Genomic DNA, 17,997 nt, shown 5'->3' on the forward strand with positions numbered 1-17,997 from the left:
GGACGGACACAGCAGGGAGGGCGGGGGGGATGGACGGACACAGCAGGGAAGGCGGGGGGGATGGACGGATACAGCAGGGAGGGCGGGGGGGTGGACGGACACAGCAGGGATATGGACGGACACAGCAGGGAGGGCGGGGGGGATGGACGGACACAGCAGGGAGGGCGGGGGGGATGGACGGACACAGCAGGGAGGGCGGGGTGGACGGACACAGCAGGGAGGGCGGGGATGGACGGACACAGCAGGGAGGGCGGGGGGGGGATGGACAGACACAGCAGGGATATGGACGGACACAGCAGGGAGGGCGGGGGGGATGGACGGACACAGCAGGGAGGGCGGGGGGGGGATGGACGGACACAGCAGGGAGGGCGGGGGGGATGGACGGACACAGCAGGGAGGGCGGGGGGGATGGACGGACACAGCAGGGAGGGCGGGGGGGGGGATGGACGGACACAGCAGGGAGGGCGGGGGGGGGATGGACGGACACAGCAGGGAGGGCGGGGGGGGGATGGACGGACACAGCAGGGAGGGCGGGGGGGGGTGGACGTACACAGCAGGGAGGGCGGGGGGGGGGGTGGACGTACACAGCAGGGAGGGCGGGGGGGATGGGCGTACACAGCAGGGAGGGCGGGGGGGGATGGGCGGACACAGCAGGGAGGGCGGGGGGGATGGGCGGACACAGCAGGGAGGGCGGGGGGGATGGGCGGACACAGCAGGGAGGGCGGGTGGGGTGGGCGGACACAGCAGGGAGGGCGGGCGTACACAGCAGGGAGGGCGGGGGGGTGGGCGTACACAGCAGGGAGGGCGGGGGGGATGGGCGGACACAGCAGGGAGGGCGGGGGGGGGATGGGCGGACACAGCAGGGTGGGCGGGGGGGTGGGCGTACACAGCAGGGAGGGCGGGGGGATGGGCGTACACAGCAGGGAGGGCGGGGGGGATGGGCGGACACAGCAGGGAGGGCGGGGGGGGGTGGGCGTAGACAGCAGGGAGGGCGGGGGGGGATGGGCGTAGACAGCAGGGAGGGCGGGGGGGGGATGGGCGTAGACAGCAGGGAGGGCGGGGGGGGATGGGCGTAGACAGCAGGGAGGGCGGGGGGGGATGGGCGTAGACAGCAGGGAGGGCGGGGGGGATGGGCGTAGACAGCAGGGAGGGCGGGGGGGATGGGCGTAGACAGCAGGGAGGGCGGGGGGGATGGGCGTAGACAGCAGGGAGGGCGGGGGGGGATGGGCGTAGACAGCAGGGAGGGCGGGGGGGGTGGGCGTAGACAGCAGGGAGGGCGGGGGGGGGGTGGGCGTAGACAGCAGGGAGGGCGGGGGGGGATGGGCGTAGACAGCAGGGAGGGCGGGGGGGGATGGGCGTAGACAGCAGGGAGGGCGGGGGGGGATGGGCGTAGACAGCAGGGAGGGCGGGGGGATGGGCGTAGACAGCAGGGAGGGCGGGGGGGGATGGGCGTAGACAGCAGGGAGGGCGGGGGGGGATGGGCGTAGACAGCAGGGAGGGCGGGGGGGGATGGGCGTAGACAGCAGGGAGGGCGGGGGGGGATGGGCGTAGACAGGGAGGGCGGGGGGGATGGGCGTAGACAGCAGGGAGGGCGGGGGGGGATGGGCGTAGACAGCAGGAAGGGCGGGGGGGATGGGCGTAGACAGCAGGGAGGGCGGGGGGGGATGGGCGTAGACAGCAGGGAGGGCGGGGGGGGGATGGGCGTAGACAGCAGGGAGGGCGGGGGGGGGATGGGCGTAGACAGCAGGGAGGGCGGGGGGGATGGGCGTAGACAGCAGGGAGGGCGGGGGGGGGGGATGGGCGTAGACAGCAGGGAGGGCGGGGGGGATGGGCGTAGACAGCAGGGAGGGCGGAGGACGGACACGGCAGGACGGACACAGCAGGCCGGATGGACACAGCAGGGTGGGCGGGCGGCCGGGCACAGCAGGGCGGGCACAGCATCGGAGGACGGACACAGCAGGCCGGGCGGACACGGCCGGGCGGGCAGGCGGGGGACGGACACAGCAGGGCGGCCGGGCGGACACAGCAGGGCGGCCGGGCGGGCGGACACAGCAGGGCGGCCGGGCGGGCGGACACAGCAGGGCGGCCGGGCGGGCGGACACAGCAGGGCGGCCGGGCGGGCGGACACAACAGGGCGGGAGAAGTATAAGAAAAATAAGAAAGGATGGCATACATCCTGCCGACGCTCCCGCTGAGTTAAGTGGGCCCGGCTTCCTCCGAGCTGCGGCTATCTCCTCCCGCTGACACTCCTGAAGGGGACCCGGCTTCTGCTCCGTCGTTCTCCTCCCCCAGTAAGGCTCCCTCCGTCGCTCACGTCCCGCGATCTCCTCCGGGTCTTGTAGAGGCTCCCTCCTTCTCGTCCTCCCGCCGCCTGCAGCTGTCCTCGTCATGCACGAGACACTGCTTCCCGCGCTCTCCTCGTGCACAACTTGACAAGCTCATCTATGTTCACCCCCTGCTGGCGGCCACTGCGCAGGCGCAACAAATTGAAAAGCCCTATCTTTAAAATGGGGCATATTTTACTTAATTAAAAAAAAACTATAACTTTTTGAAAAACCACAACCCCAAAAGGCACTACACTGGGACATACTCTATCTAATAAAACAAACCCCAAGTCTTAATTTGTCCTCTATCCTGAGTTATGCCTTCCCAAAAAAATCCTCATTCACTCTATAGGAAAACCATGTCAAAAAGCCACAGAGGGAGTGGCAGAAAAAAACTGACAGTTGGAACTTTAGCTTACTCTCAATTCCTCATTTTTTATTATTTTGCCCTGAAATTTGGCATGCACCAGCGGGTGACGATTCTACACGTCCATGCCAAATTTCAGCTCGGTACGTCCAATCAGTTTTGAGGTGTAGCCCCTCAAACACCATGCCCCCATCTCAGAAGTTCCCTATGGGAGAATTCCGTTTGTTCGATTCAGCCTTAATATAAGGGCACGACCGTGCCCTTATAATATATATCACAAGCTAGAAAGTGTCTTCTATAAATGTGCTGTATATAATAAATCCTATCATGCTGCTGATTTAGCAGGACACAATACAAGATTTTTCAATGGGGATATGTTCAGTTTTCCAACTGTCGGGATCCCAGCCGGTCAGGATACCGACGTGGAATCCTGACAGTTGACAATACCACCAGCCGGAGGGCTATTCCCACTCACGAGTGTCCACGACAGCCATAGAGTGGGAATAGATCCTGTGGCGAGCGCAGCAAGCCTACGAAAGAACTCTTTGCGCTCGCCCCACTGCCAGCATTCTGGCGGGCGGGATGCCGCTGTCAGGATATGGACTGCTGGCATCCTGTACGCCGGTAAACTATACTGAATCCTTTCAATATAGAATGTTGTTTTTATGAATATGCAAAAACTCCCTGCCATGACTCTTCCAACTTTAAACTATATTGTATTTCCTCAAACATCATTGTTATGTTGTGCCCCTGTATGTGATTAATGCTTTGTGCCTTGGATAATGTTTTATCCGGAGAAATAAGTTTTTGTTGCATCCAAAGGTTAAAATGGTTTTAAGAGGGTGCAGGTAAACCAATCATTTAATACAAGTTGAATGAAGGTTTGACTTAATTAAACAGATTATTTCCTCAAATGAAACCTAAAAATCTAATAACAAGTGAGAACTAAATCCTGGTAAAGTACTTTGTCATGTATTGATATTCTAGTTTATATTTTATGATCTACAGTTGTGCTCATAAGTTTACATACCCTAGCAGAATTTGTGATTTTCTGGCCATTTGTCAGAGAATATGAATGATAACTCATTAACTTTTCTTTCATTCATGGTTAGTGGTTGGGTGATGCCATTTATTGTCAAACAACTGTGTTTACTCTTTTTAAATCATAATGACAACAGAAACTACCCAAATGACCCTGATCAAAAGTTTACATACCCTGGAGATTTTGGCCTGATAACATGCACACAAGTTGACACAAACGGGTTTGAATGGCTACTAAAGGTAACCATCCTCACCTGTGATCTGTTTGCTTGCAATCAGTGTGTTTGTATAAAAGGTCAGTGAGTTTCTGGACTCCTGAAAGACCCTTGCATCATTCATCCAGTGCTGCACTGACTGTCTGGATTCTGAGTCATGGGGAAAGCAAAAGAATTGTCAAAGGATCTGCGGGAAAAGGTAAAAAAATAGGAAAGGGATGTAAAAGATATCCAAGCAATTGAGAATGCCAAACTCTAATTAAGAAGTGGAAAATGAGGGATTCTATGGAAACCAAATCACGATCAGTTAGACCAACAAAAATTTCAGCCGCAACTGCCAGGAAAATTGTTCGGGATGCAAAGAAAAATCCACAAATAACTTCAGCTGAAATATAGGACTCTCTGAAAAAAAGTGGTGTGGTTGTTTCAAGATGCACAATAAGGAGGCATTTGAAGAAAAATGGGCTGCATGGTCGAGTCGCCAGAAGAAAGCCAATACTACGCAAATGCCACAAAGCATCTTGCTTACAATACTCCAAATAGCACAGAGACAAACAAGAAATTTTCCGGGCGCTAACCAAATACCCAGTTTTTATATAACAGAATTGCCGCTGCCTTCATATAGTTAAGAGATACTCAACCCTTAAGAAACAAACAAGAAGGAATAAAATTTGAAAGCGCTGACACTCTGTGTGTGTGTGTGTGTGTGTGTGTGTGTGTGTGTGTATATATATATATATATATATATATATATATATGAAATATATAAAATATATATATATATATATATATATATATATATATGAAATATATTTCTCTAGCGTCCTAGTGGATGCTGGGGACTCCGTAAGGACCATGGGGGAATAGACGGGCTCCGCAGGAGACTGGGCACTCTAAAGAAAGATTTAGTACTACCTGGTGTGCACTGGCTCCTCCCTCTATGCCCCTCCTCCAGACCTCAGTTAGAATCTGTGCCTGGCCAGAGCTGGGTGCTTTTAGTGAGCTCTCCTGAGCTTGCTAATAAGAAAGTATTTTAGTTAGGTTTTTTTATTTTCAGAGAGCTTCTGCTGGCAACAGACTCTCTGCTACGTGGGACTGAGGGGAGAGAAGCAAACCTACTAACTGCGGCTAGGTTGCGCTTCTTAGGCTACTGGACACCATTAGCTCCAGAGGGTTCGAACACAGGATCTTAACCTTGGTCGTCCGTTCCCGGAGCCGCGGCGCCGTCCCCCTCGCAGAGCCAGAAGTCAGAAGCAAGAAGACATCGAAATCGGCGGCAGAAGACTCCTGTCTTCACATGAGGTAGCGCACAGCAATGCAGCTGTGCGCCATTGCGCCCACACTACCCACACACTCCGGTCACTGTAGGGCGCATGGGGGGGCGCCCTAGGCAGCAATTAGGATACCTCTTGGCAAAAAGACACACACATACAGCTGGGCACTGTATATATGTACGAGCCCCCGCCATTTTATTACACAGACCCGGGACAGAAGCCCGCCGCTGAGGGGGCGGGGCCTTCTTCCTCAGCACTAAGCGCCATTTTCTCTTCACAGCTCCGCTGAGAGGAAGCTCCCCAGGCTCTCCCCTGCAGTATCAAGGTAGAAAAAGGGTAAAAAGAGAGGGGGGGCACATAAATTTAGGCGCAAATTATCATAAACAGCAGCTACTGGGTAAACACTAAATTACTGTGTAATCCCTGGGTTATATAGCGCTGGGGTTTGTGCTGGCATACTCTCTCTCTGTCTCCCCAAAAGGCCTTGTGGGGTGCTGTCCTCAATTAGAGCATTCCCTGTGTGTGTGCGGTGTGTCGGTACGTTTGTGTCGACATGTTTGACGAGGACGGTTACGTGGAGGCAGAACAAGTGAATGTGGTGTCGCCGCCGACGGCGCCGACACCTGATTGGATGGATATGTGGAAGGTGTTAAATGATAAACGTAAGCTCCTTGCATAAAAGGTTGGATAATCAGTTAGGGTCTCAACCCGTGTCTGATTCTACAGCTCAGAGGCCGTCAGGGTCTCAAAAGCGCCCACTATCCCAGTTGGTTGACACAGATGTCGACACGGATTCTGACTCCAGTGTCGATGACGATGAGGCAAAGTTGCAGCCTAAAATGACTAAAGCCATCCGATACATGATTATAGCAATGAAGGATGTATTGCACATATCGGAGGAAAACCCTGTCCCTGACAAGAGGGTTTATATGTTTGGGGAGAAAAAGCAAGAAGTGACTTTTCCCCCTTCACATGAATTAAATGAGTTATGTGAAAAAGCGTGGGATTCCCCTGATAGGAAAGTACTGATTTCCAAAAGATTACTTATGGCGTATCCTTTCCCGCCAATGGATAGGTTACGCTGGGAATCCTCCCCTAGGGTAGACAAAGCGTTGACGCGCTTATCTAAGAAGGTGGCCCTGCCGTCACAGGATACGGCCGCCCTAAAGGATCCTGCAGATAGGAAGCAGGAAGGTATCCTGAAGTCTGTTTATACACATTCTGGTACCCTTCTGAGGCCAGCAATTGCTGCGGCCTGGATGTGTAGTGCTGTAGCAGCATGGACGGATACTCTGTCTGAGGAGTTAGATACCCTGGACAGGGAGACTATTTTACTGACCCTAGGACATATCAAAGACGCTGTCCTATATATGCGGGATGCCCAGAGGGACATTTGCCTGCTGGGCTCTAGAATAAACGCAATGTCGATTTCTGCCAGAAGGGTCTTATGGACTCGGCAATGGACAGGTGATGCCGACTCTAAAAAACACATGGAGGTGTTGCCTTATAAGGGTGAGGAATTGTTTGGGGACGGTCTCTCGGACCTAGTTTCCACGGCTACGGCTGGGAAGTCAAATTTCTTGCCATATATTCCCTCACAGCCAAAGAACGCACCGTATTACCAAATGCAGTCCTTTCGTTCACAGAAAAGCAAGAAAGTCAGAGGTGCATCATTTCTTGCCAGAGGCAGGGGTAGAGGAAAAAAGCTGCACCATGCAGCTAGTTCCCAGGAACAAAAGTCCTCTCCGGCTTCCACTAAATCCACTGCATGACGCTGGGGCTCCACAGGCGGAGCCAGGAGCGGTGGGGGCGCGTCTCCGAAATTTCAGCCACCAGTGGGTTCGCTCACGGGTGGATCCTTGGGCTATGCAAATTGTGTCTCAGGGATACAAGCTGGAATTCGAGGTGACGCCCCCTCACCGTTACCTAAAATCGGCCTTGCCAGCTGCCCCCAGGGAAAGGGAGGTAGTGTTGGCAGCAATTCACAAGCTATATCTCCAGCAGGTGGTAGTGAAGGTTCCCCTCCTTCAACAGGGAGGGGGTTACTATTCCACCATGTTTGTGGTACCGAAACCGGACGGTTCGGTCAGACCCATTTTGAATTTAAAATCCCTGAATATTTATCTGAAGAAATTCAAGTTCAAGATGGAATCGCTCAGGGCGGTCATTGCAAGCCTGGAGGAAGGGGATTTTATGGTGTCTCTGGACATCAAGGATGCGTACTTACATGTCCCCATTTATCCACCTCATCAGGAGTACCTCAGGTTTGTGGTACAGGACTGTCATTACCAATTCCAGACGTTGCCGTTTGGCCTGTCCACGGCACCGAGAATATTTACCAAGGTGATGGCGGAAATGATGGTGCTCCTTCGGAAGCAAGGGGTTACAATTATCCCATACTTGGACGATCTCCTCATAAAGGCGAGGTCCAGGGAGCGGTTGCTGATCAGTGTAGCACTCTCAGGAAGTGTTGCTACAGCACGGCTGGATTCTGAATATTCCAAAGTCGCAGCTGATTCCTACGACGCGTCTGCCCTTCCTGGGCATGATTCTGGACACAAACCAGAAAAAGGTGTTTCTCCCGGAGGAGAAGGCTCAGGAGCTCGTGACTCTGGTCAGAGGCCTCCTAAAACCAAAACAGGTATCGGTGCATCACTGCACGCGAGTCCTGGGAAAGATGGTGGCGTCATACGAAGCCATTCCCTTCGGCAGGTTCCATGCAAGGATTTTTCAGTGGGATCTGTTGGACAAGTGGTCCGGATCGCATCTTCAGATGCATCGGCTGATCACCCTGTCCCCCAGGGCCAGGGTGTCTCTTCTGTGGTGGCTGCAAAGTGCTCACCTCCTCGAGGGCCGCAGGTTCGGCATACAGGACTGGGTCCTGGTGACCACGGATGCAAGCCTCCGAGGATGGGGGGCAGTCACTCGAGGAAGAAACTTCCAGGGGCTGTGGTCAAGTCAGGAGACTTGTCTGCACATCAATATCCTGGAACTAAGGGCCATATACAACGCCCTGAGTCAAGCGGAGCCTCTGCTTCGAAATCAACCAGTGCTGATTCAGTCAGACAACATCACCGCAGTGGCCCATGTAAACCGCCAGGGCGGCACAAGAAGCAGGGTGGCAATGGCAGAAGCCACCAGGATTCTTCGTTGGGCGGAGAATCACGTACTAGCACTGTCAGCAGTGTTCATTCCGGGAGTGGACAACTGGGAAGCAGACTTCCCCAGCAGGCACGACCTCCACCCGGGAGAGTGGGGACTTCATCAAGAAGTCTTCACGCAGATTGCAAATCGATGGGAACTGCCACAGGTGGACATGATGGCGTCCCGTCTCAACAAAAAGCTAAAAAGGTATTGCGCCAGGTCAAGGGACCCTCAGGCGATAGCTGTGGACGCACTAGTAACACCGTGGGTGTTCCAGTTGGTCTATGTGTTTCCTCCTCTTCCTCTCATACCAAAGGTGCTGAGAATTGTAAGAAAAAGAGGAGTGAGAACAATACTCATTGTTCCGGATTGGCCAAGAAGGACTTGGTACCCGGAATTGCAAGAAATGCTCACAGAGGACCCATGGCCTCTGCCTCTCAGACAGGACCTGTTACAACAAGGGCCCTGTCTGTTCCAAGACTTACCGCGGCTGCGTTTAACGGCATGGCGGTTGAACGCCGGATCCTAGCGGAAAAAGGCATTCCGGATGAAGTTATTCCTACGCTGATAAAGGCTAGGAAGGACGTGACAGCAAAGCATTATCACCGTATATGGCGAAAATATGTTGCTTGGTGTGAGGCCAGGAAGGCTCCTACAGAGGAATTCCAGCTGGGTTGATTCCTGCACTACCTACAGTCAGGAGTGACTATGGGCCTAAAATTAGGGTCCATAAAGGTCCAGATTTCGGCCCTATCTATTTTCTTCCAAAAAGAACTGGCTTCACTGCCTGAGGTTCAGACGTTTGTTAAGGGAGTGCTGCAAATTCAGCCCCCTTTTGTGCCACCAGTGGCACCTTGGGATCTTAACGTGTTGTTGAGTTTCCTGAAATCCCACTGGTGTGAGCCACTTAAGACCGTGGAGCTAAAGTATTTCACGTGGAAAGTGGTCATGCTGTTGGCCTTAGCTTCGGCTAGGCGTGTGTCAGAATTGGCGGCTTTGTCATGTAAAAGCCCCTATCTGGTTTTCCATATGGATAGGGCAGAATTGCGGACTCGTCCGCAATTTCTGCCAAAGGTGGTGTCATCCTTTTATTTGAACCGACCTATTGTGGTGCCTGCGGCTACTTGTGACTTGGAGGATTCCAAGTTGCTTGACGTAGTTCGAGCTTTGAAGATTTATGTGACCAGAACGACTGGAGTCAGGAAGACTGACTCGCTGTTTGTCCTGTATGCATCCAACAAGCTGGGTGCTCCTGCTTCAAAGCAAACTATTGCTCGCTGGATCTGTGGCACGATTCAGCAGGCTCATTCTGCGGCTGGATTGCCGCATCCAAAATCAGTGAAAGCCCATTCCACAAGAAAGGTGGGCTCTTCTTGGGCAGCTGCCCGAGGGGTATCGGCATTACAGCTTTGCCGAGCTGCTACTTGGTAGGGTTCAAACACATTTGCAAAGTTCTACAAGTTTGATACCCTGGCTGAGGAGGACCTTGAGTTTGCCCATTCGGCGCTGCAGAGTCATCCGCACTCTCCCGCCCGTTTGGGAGCTTTGGTATAATCCCCATGGTCCTTACGGAGTCCCCAGCATCCACTAGGACGTTAGAGAAAATAAGATTTTACTCACCGGTAAATCTATTTCTCGTAGTCCGTAGTGGATGCTGGGCGCCCGTCCCAAGTGCGGACTTTCTGCAATACGTGTATATAGTTATTGCTTACTAAAGGGTTATGTTATGTGGCATCAGTTGAGTGATGCTTGTTTGTTGTTCATACTGTTAACTGGATAATTTTATCACGAGTTATACGGTGTGATTGGTGTGGCTGGTATGAGTCTTACCCTGGATTCCAAAATCCTTTCCTTGTAATGTCCGCTCTTCCGGGCACAGTTTCCTTAACTGAGGTCTGGAGGAGGGGCATAGAGGGAGGAGCCAGTGCACACCAGGTAGTACTAAATCTTTCTTTAGAGTGCCCAGTCTCCTGCGGAGCCCGTCTATTCCCCCATGGTCCTTACGGAGTCCCCAGCATCCACTACGGACTACGAGAAATAGATTAACCGGTGAGTAAAATCTTATTTTTTATTATTTAAACTTCAAAGTTATTTAGTACCAAAGAATAAAATAATATTCAAAAGATATAAAATCAGCAATGCAATTAAAAACACATTCTTTTCTCCATATTCTAAACCATGTTCATGACCCTCTTTTCTGGTCCCTAGAGACTGTTGGCAATTATTTGTTACCTTTATTCAAAACACAATTGTATCGATTCAGTCTCTGTGGAACAGAAAAGCTCCCAACTCCCTGCAACACAATGACTCTGCTAATTATACTAAACGAAAACACATACAAGGTTTCCAATTATAACACCATATCACTCCTTCTTATATGCTTTTAAAATAACATTATGGAACATAACATTTCCATAATGTTATTTTAACATAACATTACAAGGAAAGCGGTTCTGTGTGTCTGCTGATACTGCTAAAACGCGTTTCTCCGCCTCACATCACCATCGGCGGCTTCATCAGTTAGTATCTAACTGTGATGTGAGGCGGAGAAACGCGTTTTAGCAGTATCAGCAGACACACAGAACCGCTTTCCTTGTAAGCCCTGCAACCAACGTGGAACTGGATTTGGACCTCCAGATTTGGCTCAACTTAACGGAATTTTGCTACCAGAGCCGGGAGTTCTATTGACCAGCGCAAATTCTCCACGGACATTAAGAAGGGTAAAGTTGATGCATAAAAACTACATACATGGCCATGTGTTAACACTATATGTGCAACTGACTTTTTCTACGCTGAGGGAGAAGACTCCAACATATTTCAGCTGATTCTACTGATTAAAATTTGGTGCCAGAACGGTAAAAACAAAATCCATATATCACGTTAAAAAAAACCTCAGATTGTGGACATTATAATGTTATTTTAAAAGCATATAAGAAGGAGTGATATGGTGTTATAATTGGAAACCTTGTATGTGTTTTCGTTTAGTATAATTAGCTACATAGTTAGCAGAGTTATTGTGTTGTAGGGAGTTGGGAGCTTTTCTGTTCCACAGAGACTGAATCGATACAATTGTGTTTTGAATAAAGGTAACAAATAATTGCCAACAGTCTCTAGGGACCAGAAAAGAGGGTCATGAACATGGTTTAGTATATGGAGAAAAGAAAGCACAGAGACAAGCCTCAAAACTTCTGCAACAAAGTCATTTGGAGTGATGAGACCAAAATTGAACTTTTTGGCCACAACCATAAACGTTGCATTTGGAGAGGAGTCAACAAGGCCTATGATGAAAGGTACACCATTCCTACTGTGAAACACAGAGGTGGATCGCTGATGTTTTGGGGATGTGTGAGCTACAAAGTCACTGGAAACTTGGTCAAAATAGATGGCAAGATGAATGCAGCATGTTATCAGAAAATACTGGAGGAAAATTTGCACTCATCAGCCCGGAAGCTGTGCATGGGACGTACTTGGACGTTCCAACATGACAATGATCCAAAACACAAGGCCAAGTTGACCTGTCATTGGCTACAGCAGAATAAAGTGAAAGTTCTGGAGTGGCCATCTCAGTCTCCTGACCTCAATATCATTGAGCCACTCTGGGGAGATCTCAAACGTGCAGTTCATGCAAGACAGCCCAAGAATTTACAGGAACTGGAGGCTTTTTGCCAAGAAGAATGGGCAGCTTTACCATCTGAGAAAATTAAAGAGACTCATCCACAACTACCACAAAAGACTTCAAGCTGTCATTGATGTTAAAGGGGGCAATACACGGTCTTAAGAACTGGGGTATGTAAACTTTTGATCAGGGTCATTTGGGTAGTTTCTGTTGTCATAAAGATTTAAAAAGAGTAAACACAGTTGTTTGACAATAAATGGCTTCACCCAACCACTAATCAGGAGTGAAAGAAAAGTTTGTGAGTTATCATAGGCCAGATGCATAATCGCTAGGAAAGTGATAAAATGGAGAGTGAAAAAGTACCAGCCAATCAGGTCCTAACTGGCATTTTTCAAACACAGCCTGTGACATGGTAGTTAGGACCTGATTGGCTGGTACTTTTTCACTCTCCATTTTATCACTTTCCAAGCGATGATGCATCTAGCCCACATTCTCTGACAAATGGCCAGAAAATCACAAATTCTGCTAGGGTATGTAAACTTATGAGCACAACTGTACATGGAGGGTGTGAACAATTATGGAAATATTACCTCTCTTTTTGTCAGTTGATCTCCTTTAAATCTTGGGATTTTATCTTGCAGATTAGAAAGGTCTGAATAGGCCATTGCTGGATTAGAGCTTGTTACAGTACACGATGGATGAGGAGAGTCTAGGTGCTGCTCTGCAGACCTACAGAGCTCAGCTGGAGCAAGTGAGCCTTACCCTGCATGGTGATGTGGATCCGTCGCAGAAAGCAGATCTCATTCAGCTCCAGGGAGATTTACAGCAGCTGATCGAACTGACCGAGTCTAGCCTACTCTCTGTACAGAAGTCCAATTTACTGTCAGCACTTGATGGGCCATCATCATCCTCACATCAGGACGACGAGTATGAGGCTTTCAGCTTGGCCATTGGAGAATTGAGTAATAAAACTATACTTCCTGAGACTAATGATGTGAATAGTTCCAACAACTCAGAGGATAGGGAAGAGGAGGAGGAGGAAGATGAGACTAGTGGAATGAAAGTGAAAGCTCCATACTATAGCACATGGGGGACCTTAGAGTATCACAATGCTATGGTTGTGGGGTCAGAGCAAATGGAAGATGGAAGCCGTGGAGTCCGAGTTCTGTATCTCTATCCTACCCACAAGGCCATGAAGCCTTGCCCCTACTTCCTGGATGATAAGTGTAATTTCAATGACAGCTGCAGGTGAAGAGATTATTTTTCTTAACATTGACATTTATGGTGCTGGCATACTCCAGAAGTTTTACATTTGGAAACAAACACCGTAATAAAACAAGGCTATTAGTACAGACAAAGCAGTAATAAGGCCCTGCTTGCTAACTTATAGTTAAATAAGTGATCGCTACATAAGATTAAATGGCACTTAGTGCAGGGGGAAAAGTGCTCAGTGTGGCTGTGTGATCCAGACACGCATTAGTGCTGGTTTTAGAGTCTATAATAATACATTTGGGTGGATCAGGAATTTTAAATGTTTCTCTGACGTCCTAGTGGATGCTGGGAACTCCGTAAGGACCATGGGGAATAGACGGGCTCCGCAGGAGACTGGGCACTCTAAAAGAAAGATTAGGTACTATCTGGTGTGCACTGGCTCCTCCCACCATGACCCTCCTCCAGACCTCAGTTAGATTTCTGTGCCCGGCTGAGCTGGATGCACACTAGGGGCTCTCCTGAGCTCCTAGAAAGAAAGTTTATTTTAGGTTTTTTATTTTACAGTGAGACCTGCTGGCAACAGGCTCACTGCATCGAGGGACTAAGGGGAGAAGAAGCGAACCTACCTGCTTGCAGCTAGCTTGGGCTTCTTAGGCTACTGGACACCATTAGCTCCAGAGGGATCGACCGCAGGACCCGTCCTTGGTGTTCGTTCCCGGAGCCGCGCCGCCGTCCCCCTTACAGAGCCAGAAGCACGAAGATGGTCCGGAAAATCGGCGGCAGAAGACTTCAGTCTTCACCAAGGTAGCGCACAGCACTGCAGCTGTGCGCCATTGCTCCTCATGTACACCTCACACTCCGGTCACTGATGGGTGCAGGGCGCTGGGGGAGGGCGCCCTGAGCAGCAATAAAAACACCTTGGCTGGCAAAATAATCACAATATATAGCCCCAGAGGCTATATATGTGATAAATACCCCTGCCAGAATCCATAAAAAAGCGGGAGAAAAGTCCGCGAAAAAGGGCGGAGCTATCTCCCTCAGCACACTGGTGCCATTTTCTCTTCACAGTGCAGCTGGAAGACAGCTCCCCAGGCTCTCCCCTGTAGTTTGCAGGCTCAAAGGGTTAAAAAGAGAGGGGGGGCACTAAATTTAGGCGCAATATTGTATATACAAGCAGCTATTGGGAAAAATTCACTCAATATAGTGTTAATCCCTAAATTATATAGCGCTCTGGTGTGTGCTGGCATACTCTCTCTCTGTCTCCCCAAAGGGCTGTGTGGGGTCCTGTCCTCAGTCAGAGCATTCCCTGTGTGTGTGCAGTGTGTCGGTACGGCTGTGTCGACACGTTTGATGAGGAGGCTTATGTGGTGGCAGAGCAGATGCCGATAAATGTGATGTCACCCCCTGTGGGGCCGACACCAGAGTGGATGGATAGGTGGAAGGTATAAACCGACAGTGTCAACTCCTTACGTAACAGCTGTGGGACAGCCGGCTTCTCAGCCCGCGCCTGCCCAGGCGTCTCAAAGGCCATCAGGGGCTCATAAACGCCCGCTCCCTCAGATGGCAGACACAGATGTCGACACAGAGTCTGACTTCAGTGTCGACGAGGTTGAGACATATACACAATCCACTAGGAACATCCGTTACATGATCCCGGCAATAAAAAATGTGTTACACATTTCTGACATTAACCCAAGTACCACTAAAAAAAAAAAAAAAAAGGGTTTTATGTTTGGGGAGAAAAAGCAGGCAGTGTTTTGTTCCCCCATCAAATGAGTGAATGAAGTGAGAAAAAGCGTGGGTTCCCCCGATAAGAAACTGGTAATTTCTAAAAAGTTACTGATGGCGTACCCTTTCCCGCCAGAGGATAAGTTACGCTGGGAGATATCCCCTAGGGTGGATAAGGCGCTCACACGTTTGTCAAAAAAGGTGGCACTGCCGTCTTAGGATACGGCCACTTTAAAGGTACCTGCTGATAAAAAGCAGGAGGCTATCCTGAAGTCTGTATTTACACACTCCGGTACTAGACTGAGACCTGCAGATAGTGCTGCTGCAGCATGGTCTGTAACCCTGTCAAACAGGGATACTATTTTGCGAACATAAGAGCATATTAAAGACGTCGTCTTATATATGAGGGATGCACAGAGGGATATTTTGCCGGCTGGCATCCAGAATTAATGCAATGTCCATTCTGTCAGGAGGGTATTAGAGACCCGACACTGGACAGGTGATGCTGACTTTAAAAGGCACATAAAGCCTTATAAGGGTGAGGAATTGTTTGGGGATGGTCTCTGGGACCTCGTATCCACAGCAACAGCTGGGAAGAAAAATTTTTACCTCAGGTTTCCTCACAGCCTAAGAAAGCACTGTATTATCAGGTACAGTCCTTTCGGCTTCAGAAAAGCAAGCGGGTCAAAGGCGCTTCCTTTCTGCACAGAGACGAGGGAAGAGGGAAAAAGCTGCACCAGTCAGCCAGTTCCCAGAATCAAAATTCTTCCCCCGCTTCCTCTGAGTCCACCGCATGACGCGGGGGCTCCACAGGCGTAGCCAGGTACGGTGGGGGGCCGCCTCAAAAATTTCAGCGATCAGTGGGCTCGCTCACAGGTGGATCCCTGGATCCTTCAAGTAGTATCTCAGGGGTACAAGCTGGAATTTGAGGCGTCTCCCCCCCGCCGTTTCCTCAAATCTGCCTTGCCGACAACTCCCTCAGGCAGGGAGGCTGTGCTAGAGGCAATTCACAAGCTGTATTCCCAGCAGGTGATAGTCAAGGTGCCCCTACTTCAACAAGGACGGGGTTACTATTCCACACTGTTTGTGGTACCGAAACCGGACGGTTCGGTGAGACCCATTTTAAATTTGAAATCCTTGAACACATACATAAAAAAATTCAAGTTCAAGATGGAATCGCTCAGGGCGGTTATTGCAAGCCTGGAGGAGGGGGATTACATGGTATCCCTGGACATCAAGGATGCTTACCTACATGTCCCCATTTACCATCCTCACCAGGAGTACCTCAGATTTCTGGTACAGGATTGCCATTACCAATTCCAAACACTGCCGTTTGGACTGTCCACGGCACCGAGGGTCTTTACCAAAATAATGGCAGAAATGATGATACTCCTTCGAAAAAAGGGAGTTTTAATTATCCCGTACTTGGACGATCTCCTTATAAAGGCGAGGTCCAAGGAGCAGTTGTTGGTCGGAGTAGCACTATCTCGGGAAGTGCTACAACAGCACGGATGGATTCTAAACATTCCAAAGTCACAGCTGGTTACTACCACACGCCTACTGTTCCTGGGGATGGTTCTGGACACAGAACAGAAAAAAGTGTTTCTCCCGCAGGAGAAAGCCAAGGAGCTGTCATCTCTAGTCAGAGACCTCCTGAAACCAAAACAGGTATCGGTGCATCACTGCACACGAGTCCAGGGAAAAATGGTAGCTTCTTACGAAGCAAATTCCATTCGGCAGGTTCCATGCAAGAACCTTTCAGTGGGACCTCTTGGACAAGTGGTCGGGATCGCATCTTCAGATGCATCGGCTAATAACCCTGTCTCCAAGGACCAGGGTATCTCTACTGTGGTGGCTGCAGAGTGCTCATCTTCAAGAGGGCCGCAGATTCGGCATACAGGACTGGGTCCTGGTAACCACGGATGCCAGCCTTCGAGGCTGGGGGGCAGTCACACAGGGAAGAAATTTCCAAGGACTTTGGTCAAGTCAGGAGTCGTCCCTACACATAAATATTCTGGAACTGAGGGCCATTTACAATGCCCTAAGTCTGGCAAGGCCTCTGCTTCAAAACCAGCCGGTACGGATCCAATCAGACAACATCACGGCAGTCGCCCATGTAAACCGACAGGGCGGCACAAGAAGCAGGATGGCGATGGCAGAAGCCACAAGGATTCTCCGATGGGAGGAAAATCACGTCTTAGCACTGTCAGCAGTATTCATTCCGGGAGTGGACAACTGGGAAGCAGACTTCCTCAGCAGACACGACCTACACCCGGGAGAGTGGGGACTTCATCCAGAAGTCTTCCAACTGTTGGTAAACCGTTGGGAAAGGCCACAGGTGGACATGATGGCGTCCCGCCTAAACAAAAAACTAGATATTGCGCCAGGTCAAGGGACCCTCAGGCAATAGCTGTGGACGCTCTAGTGACACCGTGGTTGTACCAGTCGGTTTATGTATTCCCTCCTCTGCCTCTCATACCAAAGGTACTGAGAATAATAAGAAAATGAGGAGTAAGAACGATACTCGTGGTTCCGGATTGGCCAAGAAGAGCTTGGTACCCAGAACTTCAAGAAATGATATCAGAGGACCCATGGCCTCTACCGCTCAGACAGGATCTGCTACAGCAGGGGCCCTGTCTGTTCCAAGACTTACCGCGGCTGCGTTTGACGGCATGGCGGTTGAATTCCGGATCCTAAAGGAAAAGGGCATTCCGGAGGAAGTCATTCCTACGCTGATAAAAGCCAGGAAAGAAGTAACCGCAAACCATTATCACCGTATTTGGCGAAAATATGTTGCGTGGTGTGAGGCCAGGAAGGCCCCAACGGAGGAATTTCAGCTGGGTCGTTTTCTGCACTTCCTACAGTCAGGAGTGACTATGGGCCTAAACTTGGGTTCCATTAAGGTCCAGATTTCAGCTCTGTCAATTTTCTTCCAGAAAGAACTTGCTTCACTGCCTGGAGTTCAGACATTTGTAAAGGGAGTGCTACATATTCAGCCCCCTTTTGTGCCTCCTGTGGCACCTTGGGATCTCAACGTGGTGTTGAGTTTCCTAAAATCACATTGGTTTGAGCCACT

At 50.5% G+C, this 17,997-nt stretch overlaps 1 protein-coding gene across 1 annotated transcript in view; it reads left to right on the plus strand.

Moving 5' to 3' along the window:
• Positions 1–17,997, plus strand: part of ZGPAT (zinc finger CCCH-type and G-patch domain containing) — a 70,148-nt gene that overhangs the window by 22,568 nt on the left and 29,583 nt on the right. Inside the window, exon 2 of the mRNA XM_063959159.1 lies at positions 12,623–13,229. Coding sequence (XP_063815229.1) covers positions 12,676–13,229 — 554 coding nt within the window. The 5' untranslated portion in view covers positions 12,623–12,675. The remainder of the gene's footprint in view (positions 1–12,622; positions 13,230–17,997) is intronic.

Source organism: Pseudophryne corroboree, chromosome 3 (genome assembly GCF_028390025.1).
Source record: "Pseudophryne corroboree isolate aPseCor3 chromosome 3, aPseCor3.hap2, whole genome shotgun sequence".
NCBI classification, from domain to species: Eukaryota; Metazoa; Chordata; class Amphibia; order Anura; family Myobatrachidae; genus Pseudophryne; species Pseudophryne corroboree.